Consider the following 23288-nt stretch of genomic DNA (forward strand, 5'->3'; position numbering starts at 1 on the left):
CTAAACATGCCTCTTTGTGCTTTAGGCGTTTAGAGGCAGGGTAAAGGCCTAAGTTGGTTTTAGATACATCTAAAACCAGCTTTGATTATCGGTACTTGGATGATCTGGCCTATTACATGGTATCACAGAGCAAAGGCTTCCTTAAACAAATGACTTTTAAGTAAGCCCTTAAAACGGTCGAGATTTTTTTCTTCTCTCAGTGGTAATGGTAAGACATTCCAAGACTGAAGGGCGACAATGGATAAAGTATCATGGCATTTTGTATTAATTATTATTAATGATGGAACGGTTAATAATTGGATAATAAACGGTTGTTAAGCACTACACATATGCCATAGGGTTATTTTATTAAAACTTTGTTATACATATAAATTGTGGTTTATCATGCAGAAAATTTTACCTATCAGGCTATAATTTTATAAAGAAATTGTAGGATAAAAAAAATAAATATATGCAAAATATTTTCAGTTGATCAAAGAAATCCTTCTCTTGTTCATAGGATCTTGTTCAAGGACAAAGACCGGAACTGGGAGGAAATTGAAAGCAAATTACGTGCAGAAAGTGAAATCCCTCTCCTGAAAACTACAAGCATGGTATGAAACTCTTTCATGAAGTTAGTTTTAAATGAATACAGCTTTTAGTGCATAGTTAAGACTGTATTTATTTTTTTGTTTCAAACAAAACATCATAGATATACATTTTTTAGACCAGGGCTGCCCAAGTCCGGTCCTCGAGATCTACTGGCAGGCCAGATTTTCAGGATATCCACAATGAATATGCATGAGAGAGATTTACCCGTACTGCCAATCAAGGAAGTAAAAAGAACAAAACTACACGACGGCCTCCTAGCCACTCGAGCCGCAAGGCTGGACAACCAGATCTCCAACCTTCTGATGACCACCCCAGACTATAGGACGTTCAGAAAAGAAATAAAAACCACACTTTTCAAGAAATTCCTGAAGCAGCAATAACACCACGACCTCTTAGTAACTCTAAAACTGACATTTGATCTACCCATTACTGCACTAATAATAACAAAAGAATCTCCACTATGACCACCTATTAACTCTCTTACAAACCACCCCACCCTCAACAACCCGCTAAATGTTCATAAGATCTACAACTTACCTCTCTAGCTAATCATTGTAACTCTGTTTTTTTAAATTAACCTTTTGTAATCCGCCTTGAACCGCAAGGTAATGGCGGAATAGAAATCCCTAATATAATGTAATGTAATGTAATGTATGCAAATCTCTCTCTCATGCATATTCATTGTGGATATCCTGAAAACCAGGCCTGCCAGTAGATCTCGAGGACCGAACTTGGGCAGCCCTGTTTTAGACAATTAAATTTGATCTCCTTGAGATACAAGTGTTGACTTGACATGAGCAAACTTCTAAGTACAGCTTTCCATATCTATTACATTCTATGATTATATTTGGGGGGGTTAAATTAAAAACACTTCCATGGGTAAATAGCAGCTTTTACATGTGCAAATTGATAACATATAGGATTTTGAAAAGCTTTTATCTGCACATGGGGATCCACACCACAAACAGATTTTAATGGGGAGAATGGTGTAGATAGAGTATGGTTTGGGCAGCCTAAAAATTTTTACATGTACTGTATGTATTCACCAGTTTAGACAGGGAATATATAAAGACAAAAAAATTCCATGTTGATATTTGCTGCTGCCTCGAGGCACATATAAGTGTCAGGTTAAAGAAGCAAGAGCACAGGACAAAGGTACTCCCCTGACCCCAGCCTCCCTAACATTATACATATCCATAACCCCCTCCTCTGAACACCCTAATCATTCTTGGGTTTTAATAAGGTCTCACTGGTGCAGAACACATGAAAGTTTTTCTGAGTTGCTTTTGCCCCTTGGAACACTGGGTTCAAAAGGGCAGAAAGTAGACTCCTAGCAAGTGTCTTGTGGTACTATCACCAGAGGTCAATCTGCCAAATAAGGGTGACATCATCAGGGAAGATGACAACATAAACCAAATGCTCCATCTTTAGCCAGAGCAAACCACAGTATAATTACCAGTCAGAGCAGCCCATGAAGTTTGCAGTCGCTGGTGGTCTGGAGTGCGAGATTCCAACAAAGAAGTAGTTAGAGGTGGACAGGGGAGCCACAATGGGAGAGAATCTGGGAGCTCGGGGATTATGTGGTGCTGGGTCAGTGGAGTATGACAGTACCAGCTTGCCATGTGTGTCAGCGGATCCTGAGCCAATGGAACAAGCCTGGGCAGGGATGGCACTGCAAGATTCAACTCCTAGGTAAGAAAGGTTATTCAGATAAAGTTATCTCCACTCTTTTGGGGTCCCAGAGGCTTTCCGCTTCGGGCTTATGTGCGGGTTTAGCATATTTTTGAAGAGTGGTGTGCTGTGTGTAGAGTGGTTTCCTTTCGCGCCTTTTTGCCTCACATCTTGGAGTTCTTGCAGGATGGCCTGGATAGGGGCCTGGCCTGGTCTTCACTTTGGGTTCAGCTTGCAGCTTTGTCTACGTTTCACAGTTTGCTGCAGGGTAAGCATTTAACTTCTTTTCCAGACATGGTTCGCTTTTTGGGGGTGGCTAAATTGCTTCAGCCTCTAGTGCGGCCTTCGGTTCCAACCTAGGATCTCAATCTGATCCTGTCCATGCTAGTGTGCCCTCCCTTTGAGCCTTTGGGTTCCTACTCATTGAAGGACCTTACTCTCAAGGTGGTTTTCCTAGTGGCCATTACTTCTGCGAGATGCGTTTCTGAGCTGCAGGCTTTCTCTTGTAGGCCTCCCTTCCTGGAGTTTTCTATGGAGCAGGTGGTGCTACAGCCTGTTCCTTCCTTTCTGCTGAAGATGGTCTCACATGCCTTTTCATGTCAACCAGTCCGTGGTCCTCCGGTCTTGGGTAGCCGGGAGGGCTCTTCGGAACAGAGGTAGTTGTGCAAGTTGGATATCTGTCGGGTCCTTTGCTCTTATGTTCAGTGTACCCAGGAGTTCCGGAAGTCGGATCATCTTTTTGTCCTCTTAGCGGGTCCTCGTAAGGGGGAAGGCACTTCAATGCTACCATTGTGCGCTGGATCAAAGAGACTATCGCTTTGCCTATCTTCTTCAGAAGAAGCCTTTTCTCGGTTTTCTCAAGGCTCATTCCACTTGGGGTCAGGCAGCTTCTTAGGCTGAGTCTTCTCTGGTGCCTCCATTGGATATCTATAAGGCCATGGTTTGGTCTTCTCTGCATTCATTTGTGTGACACTACTGTCCAGGCGCGTTGGGACACGGTGTTCAGTAAGCATGTTCTAGTGGCGGGCCTCCAGGGGTCCCACCCATGATGGGTACTGCTAGTGAACAATACCGGTCTGGAGAGATGCTAAAGAAGGAGAAATTAGGTTTTTACCTGCTAATTTTCTTTCTTTTAGACTCTTCAGACAGGTACAGTCTCCCACCCTGTCTGTCTGTCTGTTCTTACGGGATTCACGTGAAGAGTGTGTGTTTTCTGCAGGTTCTAGTATTTTTATAGGGTCAGAGAGATCAAAAGAACAGCAGCTTTGGGTCAGCTGGCGTAACTGGCGAGCTGTAGGGACATTTTGCTGAAGGGGGCTTCTTCTATGCAATTTCCAACAGTATTGCTCTGTTAGTTGTTACTCCTGTTAGGAGTGCTGTTACTGTTATAATTAGTACTTCTTAGTTCTGCTCGGCTATTCGGCAGACTGGTTAGACTAGAGGGAAGCACAGCTATTAGTATTACAGCCAAAGTTTTGTCTCAGTCTCCACCTGCTGGTCATGGTGAGCTATTACCCATCAGTGAACTGTACTGGTCTGGAGAGTCTAAAAGAAAGAAAATTAGCAGGTAAGAACCTAATTTCTCATTATTGATGCAATTTGCAGTATGATGGAATGGATGGGAGAGTAGGTTAAAGCTGAATGTACAAAAAACACTCCCAAAAGCCACTTTACCCACCTGTCTACAATCCCAATAGCCCTTATGGCAGCAGGTGAATAGGGTTTTGGTGGGCACACATTTTCCACCATAAATATAATGGTTAGGTTAGATTGGCTTTTGGACCTGGGTCCTCCTTTCTATGGTTCACTAGTCCACCCACTAGGCTACTTAAGACACCTGTGGTGGGAACATGGAACACGCTACCAGAGGATGTGATAAGCAGGAGCACGCTACAGGGCTTCAAAGAAGGTTTGGATAGGTACCTAGAGGACAAAGGGATTGAGGGGTACAGATAGGAGTAGAGGTAGGTTATAGGGATAGGATTAGAGGTAAGTTATAAAATTAGTCAAGGACCACTGTTCAGGCAAGTAGGCCTGATGGGCCGCCGTGGGAGCAGACCGCTGGGCAAGATGGACCTCTGGTCTGCCTCAGCGGAGGCAACTTCTTATGTTCTTATGATGCCCCATACAAGATGCTGCTGTTTTAGAGACAGGTATGTACCCCTTTTTTTTCATTTTTGTGTGGTGGAAGTGCGCAAATGCTCAAAGCCAGTCCAGCCCAGCCCAGAAGAAGGAGGATCTCCAACGCACCGCCCAGCCCAGGCCGCGCCAGAAGAGGGAGGATCTTTGGGCACCAGCACTGGTGCCAAGTCGGGTAAAGGGTGTCATTGACTGCTCGGGGGGGGGAAGTAGGATCGGGGTGGAGGGGGGCAACGCGAGCGGGGGGTATGCCGGATCGCTGCGGGGGATGCCAGATCGCGGGGGGTGGGGCGCTCGTACAGCGAGGCAAGCTCGGTTTACGAGGCACCAAGTTTGCGAATGTTTTGCTCATCTTGCAAAACACTCGCAAACTGGTGCACTTGTAAACCGAGGTACCACTGTACTTTACAATTTTCAGGGGGAATAAATACATAAACAATATTCAACGAACATGCCATACATTACAAAAAGGGAAAGAAATACAAAATGCAAAATGTTTGATTATCGCTGCAAAACATCCCTGTCTAACCTGCCCTTGTCACTGCCCATAGCATGCCCATAACACACCTCCACCATGCCCATCTCATGCTCTGAGTGTGCAGAAGCTGAAATACCTTGCTAGACATACAAAAAGACAATTTTGATTATCGGCACTTACTTGGACGTCCTGGCAATTAGGATGTCCAAGTGCTGATTTAGGATGCTTTTTGGAGGTTTATGTTTTTTTATTATGGGCCCCATGTTGTCTGCCCCACTGTGTTTTTTCTAGGTGGTACTCATGCAGAACCGATATTAGGAGGCAGGGTGATTATCCATGCTTCTGCCCCACAGTAGCCACACCACCTGTTACCAACATTCAGCATGGAAAAGGTTATATTGCAAGAAATGTGAAACTTTACAAATATTGAATATACTCAGCAAAAACTGTTGTAATTATGTAACCTAGAATATAATGACCTCTGACCCTCTACATTGACTATCAAGGTGTTAAATATAAACACATATGGAACTCAGCATTCACAGAAGCCTTCCTCACACAACAGTCAGTGCAGAGCACATCTAGGACATGTCCCCTAGAACTCTTCATAGGAAATAATACCTGATTCTGTGGTCATCTCAGTAACTGCAACATAAACTCTCCCCAGCACAGGCATCTTATAAAGTAATACAGAACCCACCAAAAGTCATTTAAGGACCTATAGAAGGAATCTACCACTCACAACTACTTTATATAATGTTTTTCTTTATTTGCTTTGCTGCCATCCCCAAAATGTTCAAAATGTCTGCTTAATCAAAGTTTTGACATTATAGCATATCTTATTCGTTAGAGCTCCTTGTCTGAATTAGAAGCATCTCACCATGGCCCAGGAAGAGATCCCCACTGATTCTGTCTTGGGTGGAATCCATTTCTCCATAGCACATCTGCTTCCTCTGCTGGGCTGGAGCCTTTCTCCTTCCACTAGCTATTTTCCGGGAAACCCTTGTTATATAGGGTTTGTGTCCATAGATAGTAATGGGTTTGTCCATCATTGGCTGTAGTTAAGCAAAAGTGGAGGCATTGCCTGACTAGCACTTTATGAATTATCTGGCTTAATGGAATATGCTGAGTAATGGGGGTTTTCCTGTAATGCAAAAAGATATTTAGCTTAAAATACACAACCTATCACTTTGATAGATTAAATAATAATAAGTCAACCTTACTGAGATAACAGGCAAATTTTTCTCATCAGCATTGGATGGGCATATTTGCTTGGTTGTTGCAACCTTAGGCTGTACTGAATTAATCTTGCAGACCATAGTTCTTCATATCCCATGACTTTAAACATTCATACTTAGGTTAGTATAAGGTACATGAAGGAGGAGGTGAAATGGTAGAGGAAGAGACAGTCAAACTTGCTGAGAGGATTGCAGATTATGAGATGGGATTTATGGAATGAGAATTTTTTTTTTTTATGTTCAATCATTTTTATTAGTTTTATAAGAAAACATATGTGATACAGATCTGCATCCTAAAATTATCATATGAAGAAAAAGAAAATGGGCATAGAAATACCACTCTGTGAATGATTACAGTAAGGAAACATCGCTATAATTAGAAACTTATATAGATGGTAAGGTGTCTATAATAGGAGCCCATATCTTATTGAAAGTGGACAATGAATTTGTCCTTTCAGCAGCCACTTTCTCAAATTTAACATAAAGACAAACTGTATTCCACCAGACAGTGGAATTTAGCAAAGTGAAATCTTTCCAGTTGGATAAGATGGATTTAAGCGCTATCTGCAATAAGCAAGACAGCAATCGGGATTGATAGATATGTCAGATATAGCAAATGCCCCAAAAATTACTACTGGAAAGGAAAGTGGAGAGGTAATAGGTAGAATGTCACAGATAATTGTCCACAACTACGACCAGAACAGTGTGATATTCGGACAGTGATAAAACATATGTGCAAAGGTGCCTACATCCATAGCACAAGACCAACACTTATTGAAGTGTTTACTATCAATTTTAGACAATTTGTAAGGTGTCTAATAGGCCTTGTGTAGAACAAAGAACATCAGTTGGGCCATAGCAGAGGATTTGAGAGATCTCCTCGCTGAAATCCATCTGTTTCCAGGTGGTAATGGAAAAGGTCTTGTTAATTTCTAATCTCCAAATGTCATGTAGAGCCACACATGGAGTGTATTTACCATCCTGAAGTATTTTGTACCATGTGGAAGCCTCCTTTCTCTTACCTCTATATTCGACACTCCAGTGACTGAGGGAAGGTGTTGTCATAGTCAGCCAGTTAGCTTTAAGATAGGCAGTTAAGCAATGGTGTAGCTGTAGCCACCGAAAGAATTGATTAGTAGGTAATTTGAAACGAGAGGCTAACGTTTGGAATGGCAGTAACTTAGAATTCTCCATTAGGTGAGCAATAGACCAAATGCCCAGCTTTATCCAGGATTTCCATTCTATGTATTGTCCTTGGATCTTTTTGTGTGGATTGTTCCAGATGGAAGAGTGTAGAGTTGAGTTCAATCTAATTTCTGCTTGTTCATCAATTGCATGCAATGCTGTTTTGGTTAAAGAGAAGATGGTATTATTTACAACAAGATGGTGAGGTGCCGTAAATGGGGCATATTTCAAATAGTTGGCATTGATTATTTCGTACTCAAGATTGAGCCATGATGGAGGTTGGTCCGTTTGGGAGTCGAGTAGCCATTTCGATCCTTGTCTAGTCAGGAAGGCCAGATGATATTCGTAGTAACTAGGAAAATTAACACCTCCATGCTCTTTGGCCACTTTCATTTTTTTCAGTGCTACCCGAGGCATTTTCTGGTTCCAAAGAAATTTAACCAAGATGGATTCCACCTTAGAATATATTTTCCCATCTAAGAGAAAAGGGATCATATATAGTATATAGTTAAGCTTGGGTGTTAAAATCATCTTTATAATATCCAAGCGTCCCCACCGATAATTTTAGCGGGGACCAACATTCCATCAGAGTAGTAACAAGGTGAAGCAAAAGGTCTGCGTTATAACCCCTAGTTTCCTCCAAAGAGGGTCCGAAGAAGATTCCCAAATATTTCAATTTCCATGAAGCCGGTTGCAGTTTGAGATCTAAGAGGGATTCGTATCCGCTGGAGTTGTTTAGAGGCATGATCTCAGTCTTGGAGAGATTCAGTTTGTAACCAGAATTTTTTGAATAACTGTCAAGGAGGAGGAATGTGTTTGGTAAAGAGTCCGGTTCAGAATAAAGTAACACATCGTCAGCATAGGCAGACAGTTTTGCCTGAAATCCACCCTGACAGAATCCTTTGATGGACGAGGTAGTTCTAATAGCGATGAGTAAAGGTTCAAGTGCAATGTTGAATAACAGGGGGGATAGTAGACCAGAGGTGCTGTTAATATCTCATTTTCCGTATCCGACAGCACATTGTGTGGCAAATCTTTCAGAAATGGGTCGAACAATACAGAATCTGGCGTATCCGATGAATATAAAGCAGTATAGAATTGATGAAATTTTGTGCAAATGTCTGCACTATTCAACCAAAGAGTGGGATCAGGGTTTTTTCTGTTTTTATTTTAACATATTCGGCCAGTTAATGACCACATTTGTTGACAGTAGCATAGTAGTGTGCAGATTTCATAAAGACTTCTTTGGCTGCAGAAGAACTAAGTAAAAGATTATAGTCAAATCTTAATTTCTGCAAGGAATCTAAAGACGTAATGTCATGGATATGGGACTTGTGATTTTCCTCAGCCTCTTGAATTTTCTTTTGGAGAACAGACTCTTGTTCTAGAAGTGTCTTCTTTTGCCGAGCCACGCATGAAATTATCATTCCTCTTATGAAGACTTTAAAACAGTCTTAAGTCGAGGTTCAAGACGTCGCTTCAGGTTTATTCAGTTCAAAAAATGATACAATATGGTGTTTCATTTCAGTCAAGAACTGGTCGTCAGATACTAGGCTGGAATTAAATCTCCATATACCTTTATTGATCTGGGCACCCAAGTCATGGAAGGTTAGAAGAATCGGAGCATGATTAGACACCACAATCTCGCCAATAGTAGCTGTATCAACACGAGACATCAAGTTATAACTGACCAAAAAATAGTCGATCTATGAGTATGAGGTATGTGGGGCAGAATAAAAAGTGTAGTCCAATTCCTCTTGGTGTAGGGTTCTCCACGGGTCCCCCAATTTCAGTTTTACAAGGATTTCCTGTAATTTAAACCATGATCTGGATTTTCTATATGGCACTGTCGATTTCCTGTCAACAAGAGGATTTAGTATTAAGTTAAAATCACCCCCAGAATGTAGTGAGAGCCACAGTTAGAGACTACTATATCAGCTAATTCTTCAAAGAATAATAGGTAGTCCGCATTAGGAGCCATAGACATTAACAATACTAATAGAAACATTATTTATTTGTAAGTGTACTGTCAGCCACCGACCTCCAATATCTGCAATATGAGATTTGATGATAAAATCTTGTCTTCTCCTTATCAAAGTAGCAACCCCATCTTTTTTATGGACTGCAGCAGAGAACATTCCTGGATAGCACCATTTCAATGAGATTTTGGTCGATTCCAACATGGATAGGTGCGTCTCCTGAATCATTATGATGTCTGGTGTGAATTTCCCAATATAATTCAGTATTTTAGTTCGTTTCACTGGGTTGTTGAGCCCCTTGACATTGAGAGATAGGCAAGTTACTGACATAGGAAGAATAATATAAATTCAGAGTGATTAGATTGTGACAAGTAAGCAGAGCCATTTGTGGGAATACACATCAAGAACAGATCAACAGCAGAATCCTGTGAAATCAAGTTATCAAATAGAACACAGACTGTAACAACTAACTTAATTAGCAAACATGCTAACATTAGTCTATGGGAGTAGTGATCAGCACCGATAGCCCAGTAGACCAATCACCGGAGAAAGGTAAATGAGAAGTATTAATCATCTGCATAATGATAAAATAGTCTAAACAGTCTCTGCGTGTTGCTAAACCAAAGAAAATTCAATAACAACAGGCTTACGCAGAAAGTGAACCAAGACAACAATATATATATGATATGGCATAGAGAAATGCTCAACAGCAGAGTTCAAGTTTTGTCAATAGCAGAAGGTTGCACAGATTCGATAAATTCTGCCAAATCCGCAGGATTAAGGTAATCGGTGGTTTTGTTTTTGCATGTGACTCGCATTCGAGCTGGGAAAAGAATGCCAAACTTAGCTCCTATTTCCTTCAATTTAGGTCGGTAAGCTAGAAATTGTTTTCTTCTTTAGCGGTTTCTTTAGCCAAATCCGGCACGAAAAGCAATTTGGTATCTTCAAAGATGATCGGACTGTGAAGCTTCGCGTGTTGCATAATCAGCATGGTCTGACTATGTTGCAACATGGTCACTACAATCGGCCGGGGTATCGATGTGGCTGTTGCCACTGGTGAGGTACACGAAAGGCGCCATCAAAGTCCAGCTTCGGTACATCATTCAATTTAAGAATTTGTGGCAGCAAGGCCCCCAAGAATTCCACTAGGTCACAGGCTTCACGACCTTCCGCAAGGCCAAGAATACGGAACCCATTGTGACGCGCCCTGTTGTCCGCGTCCTCCAACGCATGTTCCAGTTAAGCCTTGCGCAAGGCCTGACGGCGCAAAAGCTTAAGCGATTCATCTGTCGCCAAAGATTTGGTTTCTAGTACTTCAATGTGGGTAAGTACTTTGGTAAGTTCTCCCTTCATATTGGTTAAATCAGTTCTCATCTCTGTAATGTCTTGCCTGGTCTCTATGAGCAGTTCTAGAATGCCATGGAGTTCATCTAAGATGGCCGAAGTTTCATTGTCCGACTTTCCAGGGCTAGATTTTAGCGGAGAGGCAGGCTCCGCGCTTTTACGCTTGCCTGGTTTTGAAGCCACCATGTTCAGGTTGCAGTTGATTAAAGCAATTCGTAACAACGAGCAGTGAAAACAGATGATTATTGAGGCACAAGTGGGGTTTGCTCCGGACCTAGTCCACTAGGCTGCCATTCGTGCTAGAGCTCATTAGCGCTTCCCGCAAAATCTTAAATTTAATACTTGCAGATAAAGGCAGTCGGTGCTTAGAGATTTGGAGAGGTGGGACATTGGGCATTGTACAGAGGTTTGATGGCAGCATGACGAGGGAATAAAAGCACTGAGCATTTCCATTCATGGAAAACTTAAATAACTTTCCCACTCAGAAAAAAAGGCAACGGCTGTCATTCTGTAAGCGGTGCCTGCTGTATGTCAATCACCGATAGGCATCACTTCCAGAATTGTGGCTCCCAAAAACCCTAGGCACCAGAATTGTAGGCTAGGGTTTTACATGCCTACATTTCCAGCACCAAGGGTCCTTCCTGAATTGCAGCCAGCAGCGCATATTGACACTGAAGTCTGGCACCACCAGCATCACTATGTGCCACCAGGGACCTAGGCGCTGGACCAAGAGGCCATGTAGGGTTTAAAATGAGGATTTAAATGGATTTTAATGGCAAAACCAATTATTGTGCTGCTTAAACCCAATTAAACCAATTAAGTTAGGTGACGGTAGAGTAGCTACCACCGCCTTACTTTAAGCAGGTGTTGTAGAATCTGTCCCAAAGTGGATTGTAGATTGCATCAGTTACACCCTGAAGACAGAAGGTGGGAGAAGGAGGGTGCTGAATGGACCTACATCATTGTAGATACAACCGTGATGACCTTTCTGGGCAGATTAGATGGGCCATACTACTCTACCATTATTTACAGTATTTAACTGATGCACTAACTCGGGAAAAAGAAGCTTTATGGTAGATCTTTAAAAACGTAACAATATAGGATAGAAAAGAAGAAAAAGATATGGAGGAAGTAATAAAAACTTGGAGATGGTAAGTTAATATTGTAAAGAAATAAGCTAACCTTTCACTTTAACTTTTGCACGTGTGTAGGGAATTTTTTTCTTCTTAGCTTTGTTATAGAGTTTATCCCAGTGAAAATTAATGTAAAGCATTTTTTTTGTTCACTTAAGGAAATATTGTCCATCTTGCAAGAGTTGAAACGAGTTGAAAAGCAGCTGCAAGGTATGAAAATATTCTTAACCTTCTGGAATTAATTATTTAATTCTTATTGTAAATTGCATAGATTCCTTGCAGAGAATTGCGGTATATAAGATACTGTATTGTATTCTTCAGCATTGCAACTTCATTCTGCTGAGCACAGATTGAATAGAATATGGACACTTAAAAATATATATATTTTATTTTCTGTAGTTTTACTGATATGACTTGTTTACCATCTTTGTCCTGAAAGTACCATATAAGGGTTTTGGCCAAATTCCTGCCATATTTGCGAGCTGCGTATTAGTCGTTAGTATGACTTTTATTTATATCAAAATTGGTTATTATTGACTAGTACAGGGAAAAACTTTGGATTGTTACATTCTTGGATGTTAAATTAGCAAATACTAAAGGACCCTATACAATAAAATATACACAAATAAAATTTTTAGCATTCATGCTGGCAATAGTTTTTACATGCATACTAAAACATCACACACACACACACAAACATATACACACACAAACACAAACACACAAACTTTCAGGCTTCTTTGAAAGAAAGATGTCTTCAAATGTAATCCAGAGAGGAGGTGAATTTCATTTCCTTTTCTCCCCATCCCATCAAAATTATCCTTGTCTCATAAAGACACCTGACCACATGCAAGTGAACTCCTCCCCCCCATCAAGGTGACCCAAGCCTTCCTTCCCACCCAAATAGAATCATAGAGGTCTTAGCTTCCATAGTATATCTTAGTGCATAGACTCCTAATCAATCATTTTGGGGGGAGGGGGAGGGTCTGAAGAAAGCTATAATGCCAATATAAGATAAATTATTTGAAATTACCCTCCCATCAATTTTTGATAACTCATTTTGAAATTACTTTTAAAAACCAATTTTCTTGTGTCTACAGCTCTGCATGCATCTGATAGTGCTCTAAAAATAATAGTAGCTGTAGTAGTATACGAGGTCTGACAATTAAGTTTGTGAACTTGGCTCAGTACACTTACGTTGAAAGCACTGTACAAACAACTTGGTAAGGTTTCATAACCTTGGTATATCAGTGTCTCACAGCTGTGTTCATGTCGACATCTTGCAGTGTCTTGCTGAGTGGCGTTCATTATTGTTGCGTGTGTGCGGAGCTTAAATTAGAGCAACAAACAAACATTAAAATTCTTTTTTGGGCAAGAGTGGAAGTGAAATCAGGGACATGTTGGTCCACATTTATGGGGATAATGCCATGAAGAAAACGGCAGTGTACAAATGGATGAAATGTTTTTCTGAGAGAAGAGATAGCGTCACTAATGAAAGGTCAGGGCGGCCAGTAACGAGCAGTACTGATGAAAACATTGCAAAAATTAATTGAATTGTGCATCAAAATTGTCAGCTGACTGAGAAGCATAGCAGACCAAGTAAAAACATTGATAGAGAAACAGAAAAATCTTAACTGAAAATCTTGGCATGAGATAGATGTGTGCAAAAATAGTCCTGAAGGAGCTCACCAACGAACAAATGCAAAGGAGAGTCAAAATTTTCCAAGACCTTTTGGAGAAGCAAGACAATGTTTTGTGCCATGTCAACTGATCAATATGACCCTGAAACAAAGCATCAAAGTGCACAATTGAAGTCAGCCAATTCTCCATGACCAAAAAAGTTCCGCCAGTCTAAATCAGAGTCAAAACGATGTTGCTAACCTTTCTTGATATCAGAGGGGATTGTTCATTTATGAATTTGTATCAACTGGACATACAGTTAGCCAAGATTATTATTTGGAAGTGCTGAAAAGGTTGCGTGAAGAGACAAAAATGACCTGTACTTTTCACCAACAGCTCATGGCTCTTCATCATGACAATGCGCCAGTGAGGAAGTTTTTAGCCAGAAAACAAATAACTGTATTGGAACACCCACTGTACTCACCCATTCTGCCCCCAATTACATTTTTCTTTACCTGAAGATAAAGGAAATATTGAAAGGAAGACGCTTTGATGACATTCAAGATATTAAGGGTAATACACTGATAGCTCTGATGGGCATTCTAGAAAAGAGTTCCAAAATTGCTTTGAAAGGTGGACTAGGAGCTGGCATCGGTGCATAGATTCCTAAGGGGAAGTACTTCAAAGGTGACTGTAGTGATATTCAGCAATGAGGTATGTATCACTTTTTCCAGGATGAGTTTGCAAACTTAATTGTCAGATCTTGTATGTTAGCCTTGTATCGGTTCACATTTTTTGGCTAGGATCACAAAAATATATGTGAGTAGAACAATCTAGCAAATCAGGATCAATTGTATAACAACAAAGAGGACCTCAAACACCCAAACATGGGAACACACCCCGCGTCTTGCTGGGGTCATGAAGACGCCTCGCTACTATTTAATGTGAATTTTTATATATTTAATTTTTGTGCTCAATCTACACCAATAAATGGTGGATAGTTGATACAATTGAAAATTTTGGAAAAAAAAAAAACCCCATTTAGCTTTACACTCCCGATGGCTTGAAACAAAATGGTGAAAATTGGAAAGTTTTTGTGAAAAGGATAAAGAAATACTATAGTCAACTAGATAGTACCTGTGATTCAGATTCAGAAACATTAATCCCTGATGAAGCAATAAGTGAAACGGCAGACTCTCCGTCAGGAGTATAAACTAAGTGTTTCTTTACAAAATTTTCAACTGTATCAATTAGTTGCTCCAGGCCATAGGAGGGGCTGCTGAAAAGTTCTCAACCCAACCAAGAGGAGAATGATGTGGAGCCATGAAACTTACAAGTTATTCCACGTTTTTCATTTTATATAATTGAAATGAAAAGTGTCAAGAAAAATGTAGAATAACTTGTAAGTTTCATGGCTCTACATTGTTCTCTTCTTGGTTGGACTGAGAACTTTTCAGCAGCCCCTTGCATTTGTAGGGCAGCAACATGGTCATTGCAGTACTCATTGTTAAAACTAAAGTCCTGTCTGTAATAATTCAAAACCAAAGGAGAAAGTGGCTATAAGATATGAACTGCAGAGCACTATGAAGGTGCCTCGGTGCTAAACATCCCCACAAGGAACTCGAGTCTACAGACAAGCTAATCATAGGCAACCTTCAAATAGTCCTGCTGTGGAATGAAAAGCTGCGAGGCATAAGAAAACTCTATTTGGCTTAACAGTAATTTCCTGCCTTCACTCTAGGTTTCAAGTAAATAGTCCAAAAGGCACTCAGGCCCTGATTCTGCAAACTGCGTCCCGATTGTAGGCAGCTGTAGGCGAACTACAGTAAGTCTAACCACAATCGGGACGCACGTTTATAAAAAATAAAAATAAATATGCTCCTCAGGCAGGCCACTTATATTGAAGGCACCTCAGGGAGCCTAGGGGGAGGCCCACAAGCTCGCCTAAGCTCCCCTTAGACTAAGCGTAGCCTTAGGTCAGTGGTCTCAAACTCAAACCCTTTGCAGGGCCACATTTTGGGTTTGTAGGTACTTGGAGGGCCTCAGAAAAAATAGTTAATGTCTTATTAAAGAAATGACAATTTTGCATGAGGTAAAAACTCTTTATAGTTTATAAATCTTTCCTTTTGGCTAAGTCTTAATAATAATATTGTAATTTATATCTAAAGAGACATGATCAAGAAACTGTTTTATTTTACATTTGTGATTATGATAAACATACCGAGGGCCTCAAAATAGTACCTGGAGGGCCGCGAGTTTGAGACCACTGCCTTAGGAGAACCTAGGCGGCCGTATGCATCTCCCTAGGCCAGTGGGCAATATACAATGTAGGCCAGCAAAATGCTGGCCTACATTGTAAGTAGACGCAGCCACTATACTTATCGCGGCAAAGGATCTCCCTGCCCCAATAAGTATAGTGGATGCAGCTGCGGCTGCCAATCTCCCCCCCCCCCCAAATGATCGCAGAAGGAGGGAGCCCAACCCCACCTGCCTGAAGACCCCCATGAAAATCACAGAAGGAGGGAGCCCAATCCCTCCTGCCAAAGACCAACAATCCCCCTATGAAGATTGCGGCAGGAGGGAGCCCAACCCCTCCTGCCCAAAGACCCCACACACACGGCTACCCCCTCCCCCCCCCACTCACCTGAAAAGTTGGCCGATGGACGGGTCTGCCTACCAGCTGGCAGGCCCACCTCCGTTGCAATGAGGCGGGCCTGCCCCTTCCTGGTGCATTGTGGGATGCACTGGGGAGGGGCTTAAGGCCTGATTGGCCCAGGTGCCAGGCCCCTCCTGTGGGCAGGGCCTTAGGCACATGGGCCAACCGAAGATTCCTATATGGAATCCGGGCTTCAGTGTTCAGCATCACAGACTGGATATCCAAGATGCGTCTTGAGAAGGCAGTATTTAGGGGGGTTTCTCTTTTTCCCTTCTGGTTCTATAAAGCTTGGGTATGTCCCAACAGTCTTGGACTAGTCTAGTACGACAGTAAATAAAAGTGAATTTGCTCTTACCTGGTAATTTCATTCCTCAAATCCCAATAGACTAGACCAGGGGTGTCAAAGTCCCTCCTCGAGGGCCGCAATCCAGTCAGGTTTTCAGGATTTCCCCAATGAATATGCATGAGATCTATTAGCAAACAATTAAAGCAGTGCATGCAAACAGATCTCATGCATATTCATTGGGGAAATCCTGAAAACCTGACTGGATTGCAGAGATTTTGACACTCCTGGACTAGACCAAACCTGAATCCACCCAGGAAAACTAAACACCCTCGGAGGAAGTCTTTTCAACATCTGTATTCTTAAAAGTTGAAGCATGGATTCAGCTTTGGCCTTGCAAAAGTATACAGCATTGTATTGCAAACTGTGTACCTCATAATATTTCAGGTGTGCCACGACACACTGGGGAGGAGGAGAGTTGCCTGCACTGGCTGACTGCCTACAGGTGGCAAGAGGCACATCCTGTAGGCAGTTAGCTGGTGCCAGTGCCTCTCCTTCACTCCAGCCCTTTTCCTTGGTAGCACCCCACACTGCCGGCACAGGGCCTTTACACATGCGCGGCCATCGACATGATAATGTCACACGTGTGTGATGTCATCACGGCAATGTCACGCATTTCCGGGTGTCTCGAGCTGCGTACAATAGGTTTAGTGTGCCGCATCTCGAAAAAGATTGCAAGACATCGGTATACAGAATCCTTTCTTCCTTACCCCAGTTGGCGTTTGTTGGATTGTTTACAGTTGTTTTGCAGCATCAGCTTTTTCAGTAGTCTACTGACAATTCCAAGTTTGTACCACTCAATGCTGTCACTGAAAATCAGTGTTTTCTGCCTCCATCTATCTGTTGGTCTTGCAGGATTAAAGGAAAGGAAATTATCAAGGAAGAATAAATTTCACCTTTTTAGGCCTGCCCTAAATTTCTTAAGAGAAAATTAAAATAAAATGGGAAGGAGGTCCAGAGTGATATGGCCAAATAAACAGTTAGTATGGCAATTAATTTTGAGATGGATAACGCATGTGTGAAGGAATAGCAGGCAGATTCTCATATTGATAGTAAAGAGATGACAACTTGTAAGGTTATAATGGACTAGTCTTTAAGCCCATTACATTAACGGGTGCTAGAATAGATGTGTGTCTTTGTGTTTCTTTTTTTCTCCTTGGCTGCTTTCTGTCTGTCTTTCTTTCTTTCTGTCTCTCTCCCTCCTGCTGTCTGTCTTTCTTTCTGCCTCTCTCTTTCCTTGGCTGTCCAGCCCTTCTCCCTTCGTTTTACCTCCCCCTGTCCAGCAGCACCTGTTCCCTGCTCCCCATGTCCAGAAGCAGCCCTTCTCCCTTCGTTTTACCTTCCCCCTGCCCAGCAGCACCTTTTCCCTGCTCCCCCTGTCCAGTAGTAGGGCTCCCTTCCTGTTACCCCCCCCCTCATGATAATCAGCACCTGTTCCCTGCTCCCCCTGTCCAGCAGCACCCCTTACCTGATTCCCCTGTCCAGCATTTGGCTGTTTAGAAGAGGAGGGCAGACAGAAGATCAACAGGAGGGCCTTACAGTACTCCCTGGCTGTGGATAGGTGTGCTGCTGCCTGGAGGAGCTGAAGAGCAGGGTGGCCCACGCTTAGAGGTTGCTTGTGTGAGGAGCGTCTGGGATCGCGAGCAATGTCCAATGTTGTTTTGGCGACCGTTTAATTCTGTGCCGGAGGTATTTTTAAGTTGAAAGCTGCCGCGGCGGATCAAGCAGCATTCCCTTTCCCCATCCCAGTTCTCTGTGCAACAGAAGTGGTATTTCCCTCCCCTTCCACGTCCCTGTGCATCAGCAGCAGCATTTTCCCCTACCCCCCTTCCCTTCCCAAGGTCTGGCCTCTGGCCAGTTCCCGGCGGCTCCTCTCACAACCGCCACCTACGTCGGAAGCCTTCTCTGACGCAGGTGCGGCTCGCCCTTACCGCGCCATCTGCCTGGCCCGGAAGTGTTATTTTTGCTTGCTTCCTTCCACCTCTGGCTGCCCAAAGATTTTAAAATACCCGGACTCTTCCCTTCATGCTGGGGTGGAGTTTGTTTCCGCAGCAGATCATTCAGGTGCTGCAGTGGAGGCACGCTGGCCTGCTCTGGTGTCGGCCGGCCGGTACAATTGCTGATGGAGTCTTCTGCTCATCCCTGGGTCCTTGATCTGGCAGCAGTAGCGGCATGACGTAGTAAGCGCGCATGCGCACTCTTGCCGGCACAGCGCGACGGATCAGGGAAGCATGGGGTGAGAGTGCGCATGCGCACTTAGCATTTTATTATATTAGATTGGTTAAGTATATAAGGGTGACAGAATAAAGGGTTCTGTATATTGACATAAGAATCTTAAATTTGAATTTGAAGTATACCGGAAACTTTTCTCAATATATAAAATCTGATTTACATTCCTTATGATGATGTGACATTTCTACAGAATCTATTAGAATGCATGAATATTCAACTCTGAAATGCTACTTACCCTGTAGCTGGTTAGGCATAGAAGATACAAACTAATGACTAAAGCAGTTCTCAGCTCTCTACTGGTCAGGTTTTTAGGATTATCATACTGAATAAGCATGAAATAACTTTTCAAATATTGGAGACCCATTGTATTCAAATCTGTACCATGCATATCCATTATAAAGTAGTAATCCAGAAAACCCAATTGGCTAGGTATGCCTCCAGGAGAAGGTTGAGAAGAACTGGTAAAAGTATTATGCTGAAAACATGAGAGACTGTAAATTACTATTACCCTGATTGTTGTCTGTTGACTTGATTCTTTCAGTGATCAATGCTATGATTGATCCAGATGGAACATTGGATGCCTTCAACAGCTTGGGATTCAGCAGTTCTGTATTACCAGTTCAGCCCAAATTGAAGTCCACTCCTCCTTCCCAGACTACCTGCATACAAGTAGCAGAGCATGCTCAACCAGAAACCAGGGCTGTCTGCTCTGCCATCATCTCAGTTTCATCTGAACTTGACAGTGTTGAATCTGAGCCTGACTTCAGTATACATTTTAATAGGTTCAACCCCGATGGAGAAGAAGAAGACACTACCATACATGAATGATATTTTATGCTGCTGAATACCTTTTCATATAGAATAAATAGGAATAAAGTTAAATTAATTTATCTTTATTAATGTCATCTTGACTATTTTATCAATTTAATCAAGTAATTAGAGAGTTAGTAACACTTCAGGAAATTATTCTTTTCTATTTCTATTCAATTTGATAACTTACTTTTTTTTCTACAGCTTTCCAGGTTTGCATTGACTGGTTTTATACCAAATAAATGACTAGTCTGGAATTTATTTTGCATAGTATTCTGTAGAATATTCAGAAATATTCTTAGATTCTGAGGTCCGATGATGGAAACCATTTGTTATCCAGTCTAATTACTCTGATGCTTTTTTAACCTCAGCTGGAATTCTAATACTTTGTGATATCACAAACATATTAGAATTCTGGTACAAGAAATGAGCTCAACGGGGTTTTAAGAAACAAAAGTTCTTTGTGTGTTCTTATTCATCATTGTGAAAATAGGAATTCAATAAAAAGTAAAAAAAATTGTTCTTCCAAGATTTCCTGAGGGTTTGTTAATTCTTTAAAAAGTAAAATATAATTACAGCAAAGAAACTTTCACAAGTTTGTGGTTGCATATTCTGGAAACAAAACTGAACTATTTTTTCTTATTTACAAGCTTTTTTTAAAGCCATTCTATGGCATGCAAGAAACCAACATTCAACATTAATGAAATCCCAAGTCTCCTGTGCCAATGTGCTGTGAAATGGACTTCTTAAACATTATTTATATTGGACAGTTAATGGTTTCTATATAAAAGCATTTATATTTAGGAATACATTGACATATTTCACCGAATATTCATTCTTGTGTATTGAAGATTTCAAATTATTATGTGATTTATATATCTTTGTTGCTATATAAATTGGCTTGGAGGTTTTCCAAGTAAAGCTATTATGTTTGCACTAAAAAATTGCCGGGAATGAAATAGTAGGTGAATATATCAATATATAAATAATGAGCTACTGGTCTTTCTGTACATAGAAAACTGCTAATAGAGTTAACCTGTTGTAATATGACTGCTTTCATCATTTTTTGGAAAGATATAGTTGATGCTTTTGAACTTTGTTCAAAGGTTTGTCATGAACAGACAAAAACAAGTAGAGAGAGATTGTATTTCTGTCCAAATGTTAGAACTATAAAATAGATCTAAACATACAGGATAAAATTTTTTTTAAAAAGTACAGTATATGACTCTGAACCTGTTCATATAAGGGATCTTTTACTAAGGCGCGCTAGCTGATTTAGAGCGCACTAAATGCTAACGCTTCCATAGAATAAAATGGGTGTGTTAGCATTTAGCACATGCTAATCTTTAGCGCACGCTAAATCGGCTAGTACGCCTTAGTAAAAGACCCCTATAGCTTGTTGCCAATTTAAAATATGAAATTTGCTTGCATAATTGATGGGTTACTATTCCTTGAGGTGATCATGATTTTTGTTTTCCCTATAAGAGACTTTGATAAGTTGCCTGAGAGAGTTGGGTATAAAAATGCAGTACTTTTTCCTTGATTTCCAGATAGCCATATTTTATTTCCTTACAAAATTCATTCTGTAAGCTTTCCTTTAAAACTGTACAGCAAATCTTTCTCTTCTGTCTTATGCCTGTAATATAAAGACTATAGAAGGTCATATGTAATATAGCTCTTTTGATAATCCCTTCACTTTGCAAGTCTAAAATAAATCCCTCTCTAAACCTACGTTCCTTAATTATCCTAGGAGCTTAATATGTGAAAGAGCAACAGTGAATAACCTCATGTTTCCAGAACACTGTAATTTGGAGAAAAAATTCTACTAAGTGTAACATTTCATAGACTGGAATTTTCAATGGTCTGTATCTTAAGGGTGAAAATTAGTTTGCTGCATTTTATTTCAATAGATTTTTAACAGTTCAGCAATAATCCTATGCTACCTATGTTTAGGAAAATAAATTTGTCTCTGTACGTTTTTAAATTGTACAGAATTTCAGAAGTCAAAAAAGTATTTAATCTGTAACTTGGACCAGTTATTGAAAAAAGAAAACTTTTTTGTCAATGTATAAAATACTGTTGTATAATGGATCTTGTATTTTTGTTTAAAATGAAAAAAAAAATACAGAATATGCTTGGTAGAAAGCTGGATTTTCCACTCCAACATAGAAGAGAAGCTTGAAGCAATCCATTTTACAGAAGCTGTTGAAACATGTATTTTTTAAAACTGGAGGCCTTCTTAAGTGTTTTCTTCCATTTTGTGCCTATGGAATTTATACTGCCCTATCTAAACCGTTGAAGGTACTTTGCATGAATATAAAATTTCCTCCAGCAGCTGAGATTTCTGGATGTCTGGTTTGGCCTTTCTTGAAAGGATCATAAATATATATATATATACTCACACATATATATTTTAAAAATGTTAAACTAAAAACACAAAAAATAATATTCTCTTCTGTTGAATGTTTTGAATCTCAATTTCTCTGTGAATAGGAGTGGAAAATAGAAGGCTGTTTAAATATAAATATGTATGCTCTGAACAAAATTATTTGTGTTCTTCAAGTGTTTACATATTTGTGTTCTGTAATGAATGTTTTGCATTTACTATGTGTTGTTCTTTTTGTATGAACACATTATTTCCCTTATTTATTTTTGTTATATTTTATTATGTTTAAATATATGATTCAATTTCAAAATAAAAGTATTTCTGGAACTTTAAAAATATGTACTTTTATCATAAGAAATGAAGTTGTTTGAGTGGTGTCATCAAAAGTCCATCTAGAATTAGTATTAAAGCTTTTTTTTTTCATATCTGCTATAGAGTTAGTACCCATCATGTTTTTTAGAATATGGAGCCAAATGATATGCAAGCTGTTAGATCTAAAATGGCATATTTCCTTTGATTTGCTTAAAAAAAAAAAAAAAGTGTTTCAACCACACAAAATTATTGCTTCCAAATGAATAGGCAAACTATGGTTCTTTGTTGTGAACAGCCAAAATCAGTTGGTCCCAGTGCAGTCTTTTCATTCCTAACAAGTGCTCTTATATGTGGCCTTTTAAAGTAAGTATTCCCTGAAAATTCATTCTAGCAATGAGTGACTGAAAAATATTTACTTTGTTTTTGTCAGTGTGATCTGAACAATGCTGAACATTTTAATATTTTTGTTACTCTTCTAATTCCCATTTGTTTTAATTTTATTAAGACGAGGTCTGACAAGTTCATGAACTCATCCTAGAAAAAGTGCTACATACTTCATTGCTGAATATCACTGCAGTCACCTTCAAAGTACTCCCCTTGGGAAGCTATACACAGACACCAGCACCTAGTCCACCCTTCAAAGCAATTTTGGAATGGCCATCAGAGCTGCTGTCATTGTATTACCCTTGATGTCTTGAATGTCATCAAAATGTCTTCCTTTTCATTATTTCCTTTATCTTTGGGTAAAGAAAAAAAGTCACTGGGGGCTAAATAGGTGAGTAGTGAGCGTGTTCTAATACAATTATTTGTTTACTAGCTAAAAACTTCTTCAGACAATGCTGTGTGAGCTGGTGCATCGTCGTGATGCAAGAACCATGAGGAACCATTTTTGCGCACACCTTTCTCATGCCAAGATTTTCAGTTAAGGTTTTCCTGTTTCTCTATCAATGTTTACTTGGTCTGCTATGCTTCTCGCAATTGGCAAACGATTTTGTTGCACAATTCAACAAATTTTTGCAAAGTTTTTGTCAATTCTGCTTGTTACTGGCCACCCTGACCTCTCTTCATCAATGATGCTTTCTCTACCTTCAGAAAAATGTTTAATCCATTTGTACACTGTCGTTTTCTTCATGGTATTATCCCTATAAACTTGGACTAATGTCCCTGATTT

At 40.5% G+C, this 23288-nt stretch overlaps 1 protein-coding gene across 10 annotated transcripts in view; it reads left to right on the forward strand.

Annotated features, from left to right (window-relative positions):
• CEP170 (centrosomal protein 170) overlaps positions 1–19950 on the forward strand; it is a 283085-nt gene extending 263135 nt beyond the window's left edge. For all 10 annotated transcript variants that reach the window (XM_033937690.1, XM_033937689.1, XM_033937691.1 and 7 more), the window contains 3 exons: positions 500–593; positions 11917–11968; positions 19151–19950. In XM_033937690.1, the coding sequence (XP_033793581.1) occupies positions 500–593; positions 11917–11968; positions 19151–19437 (433 nt within the window). In that variant the 3' untranslated portion in view covers positions 19438–19950. The remainder of the gene's footprint in view (positions 1–499; positions 594–11916; positions 11969–19150) is intronic.
• Positions 19951–23288: the final 3338 nt, after the last annotated feature.

The sequence above is a fragment of the Geotrypetes seraphini genome, chromosome 3 (assembly GCF_902459505.1).
Source record: "Geotrypetes seraphini chromosome 3, aGeoSer1.1, whole genome shotgun sequence".
NCBI lineage: Eukaryota > Metazoa > Chordata > Amphibia > Gymnophiona > Dermophiidae > Geotrypetes > Geotrypetes seraphini.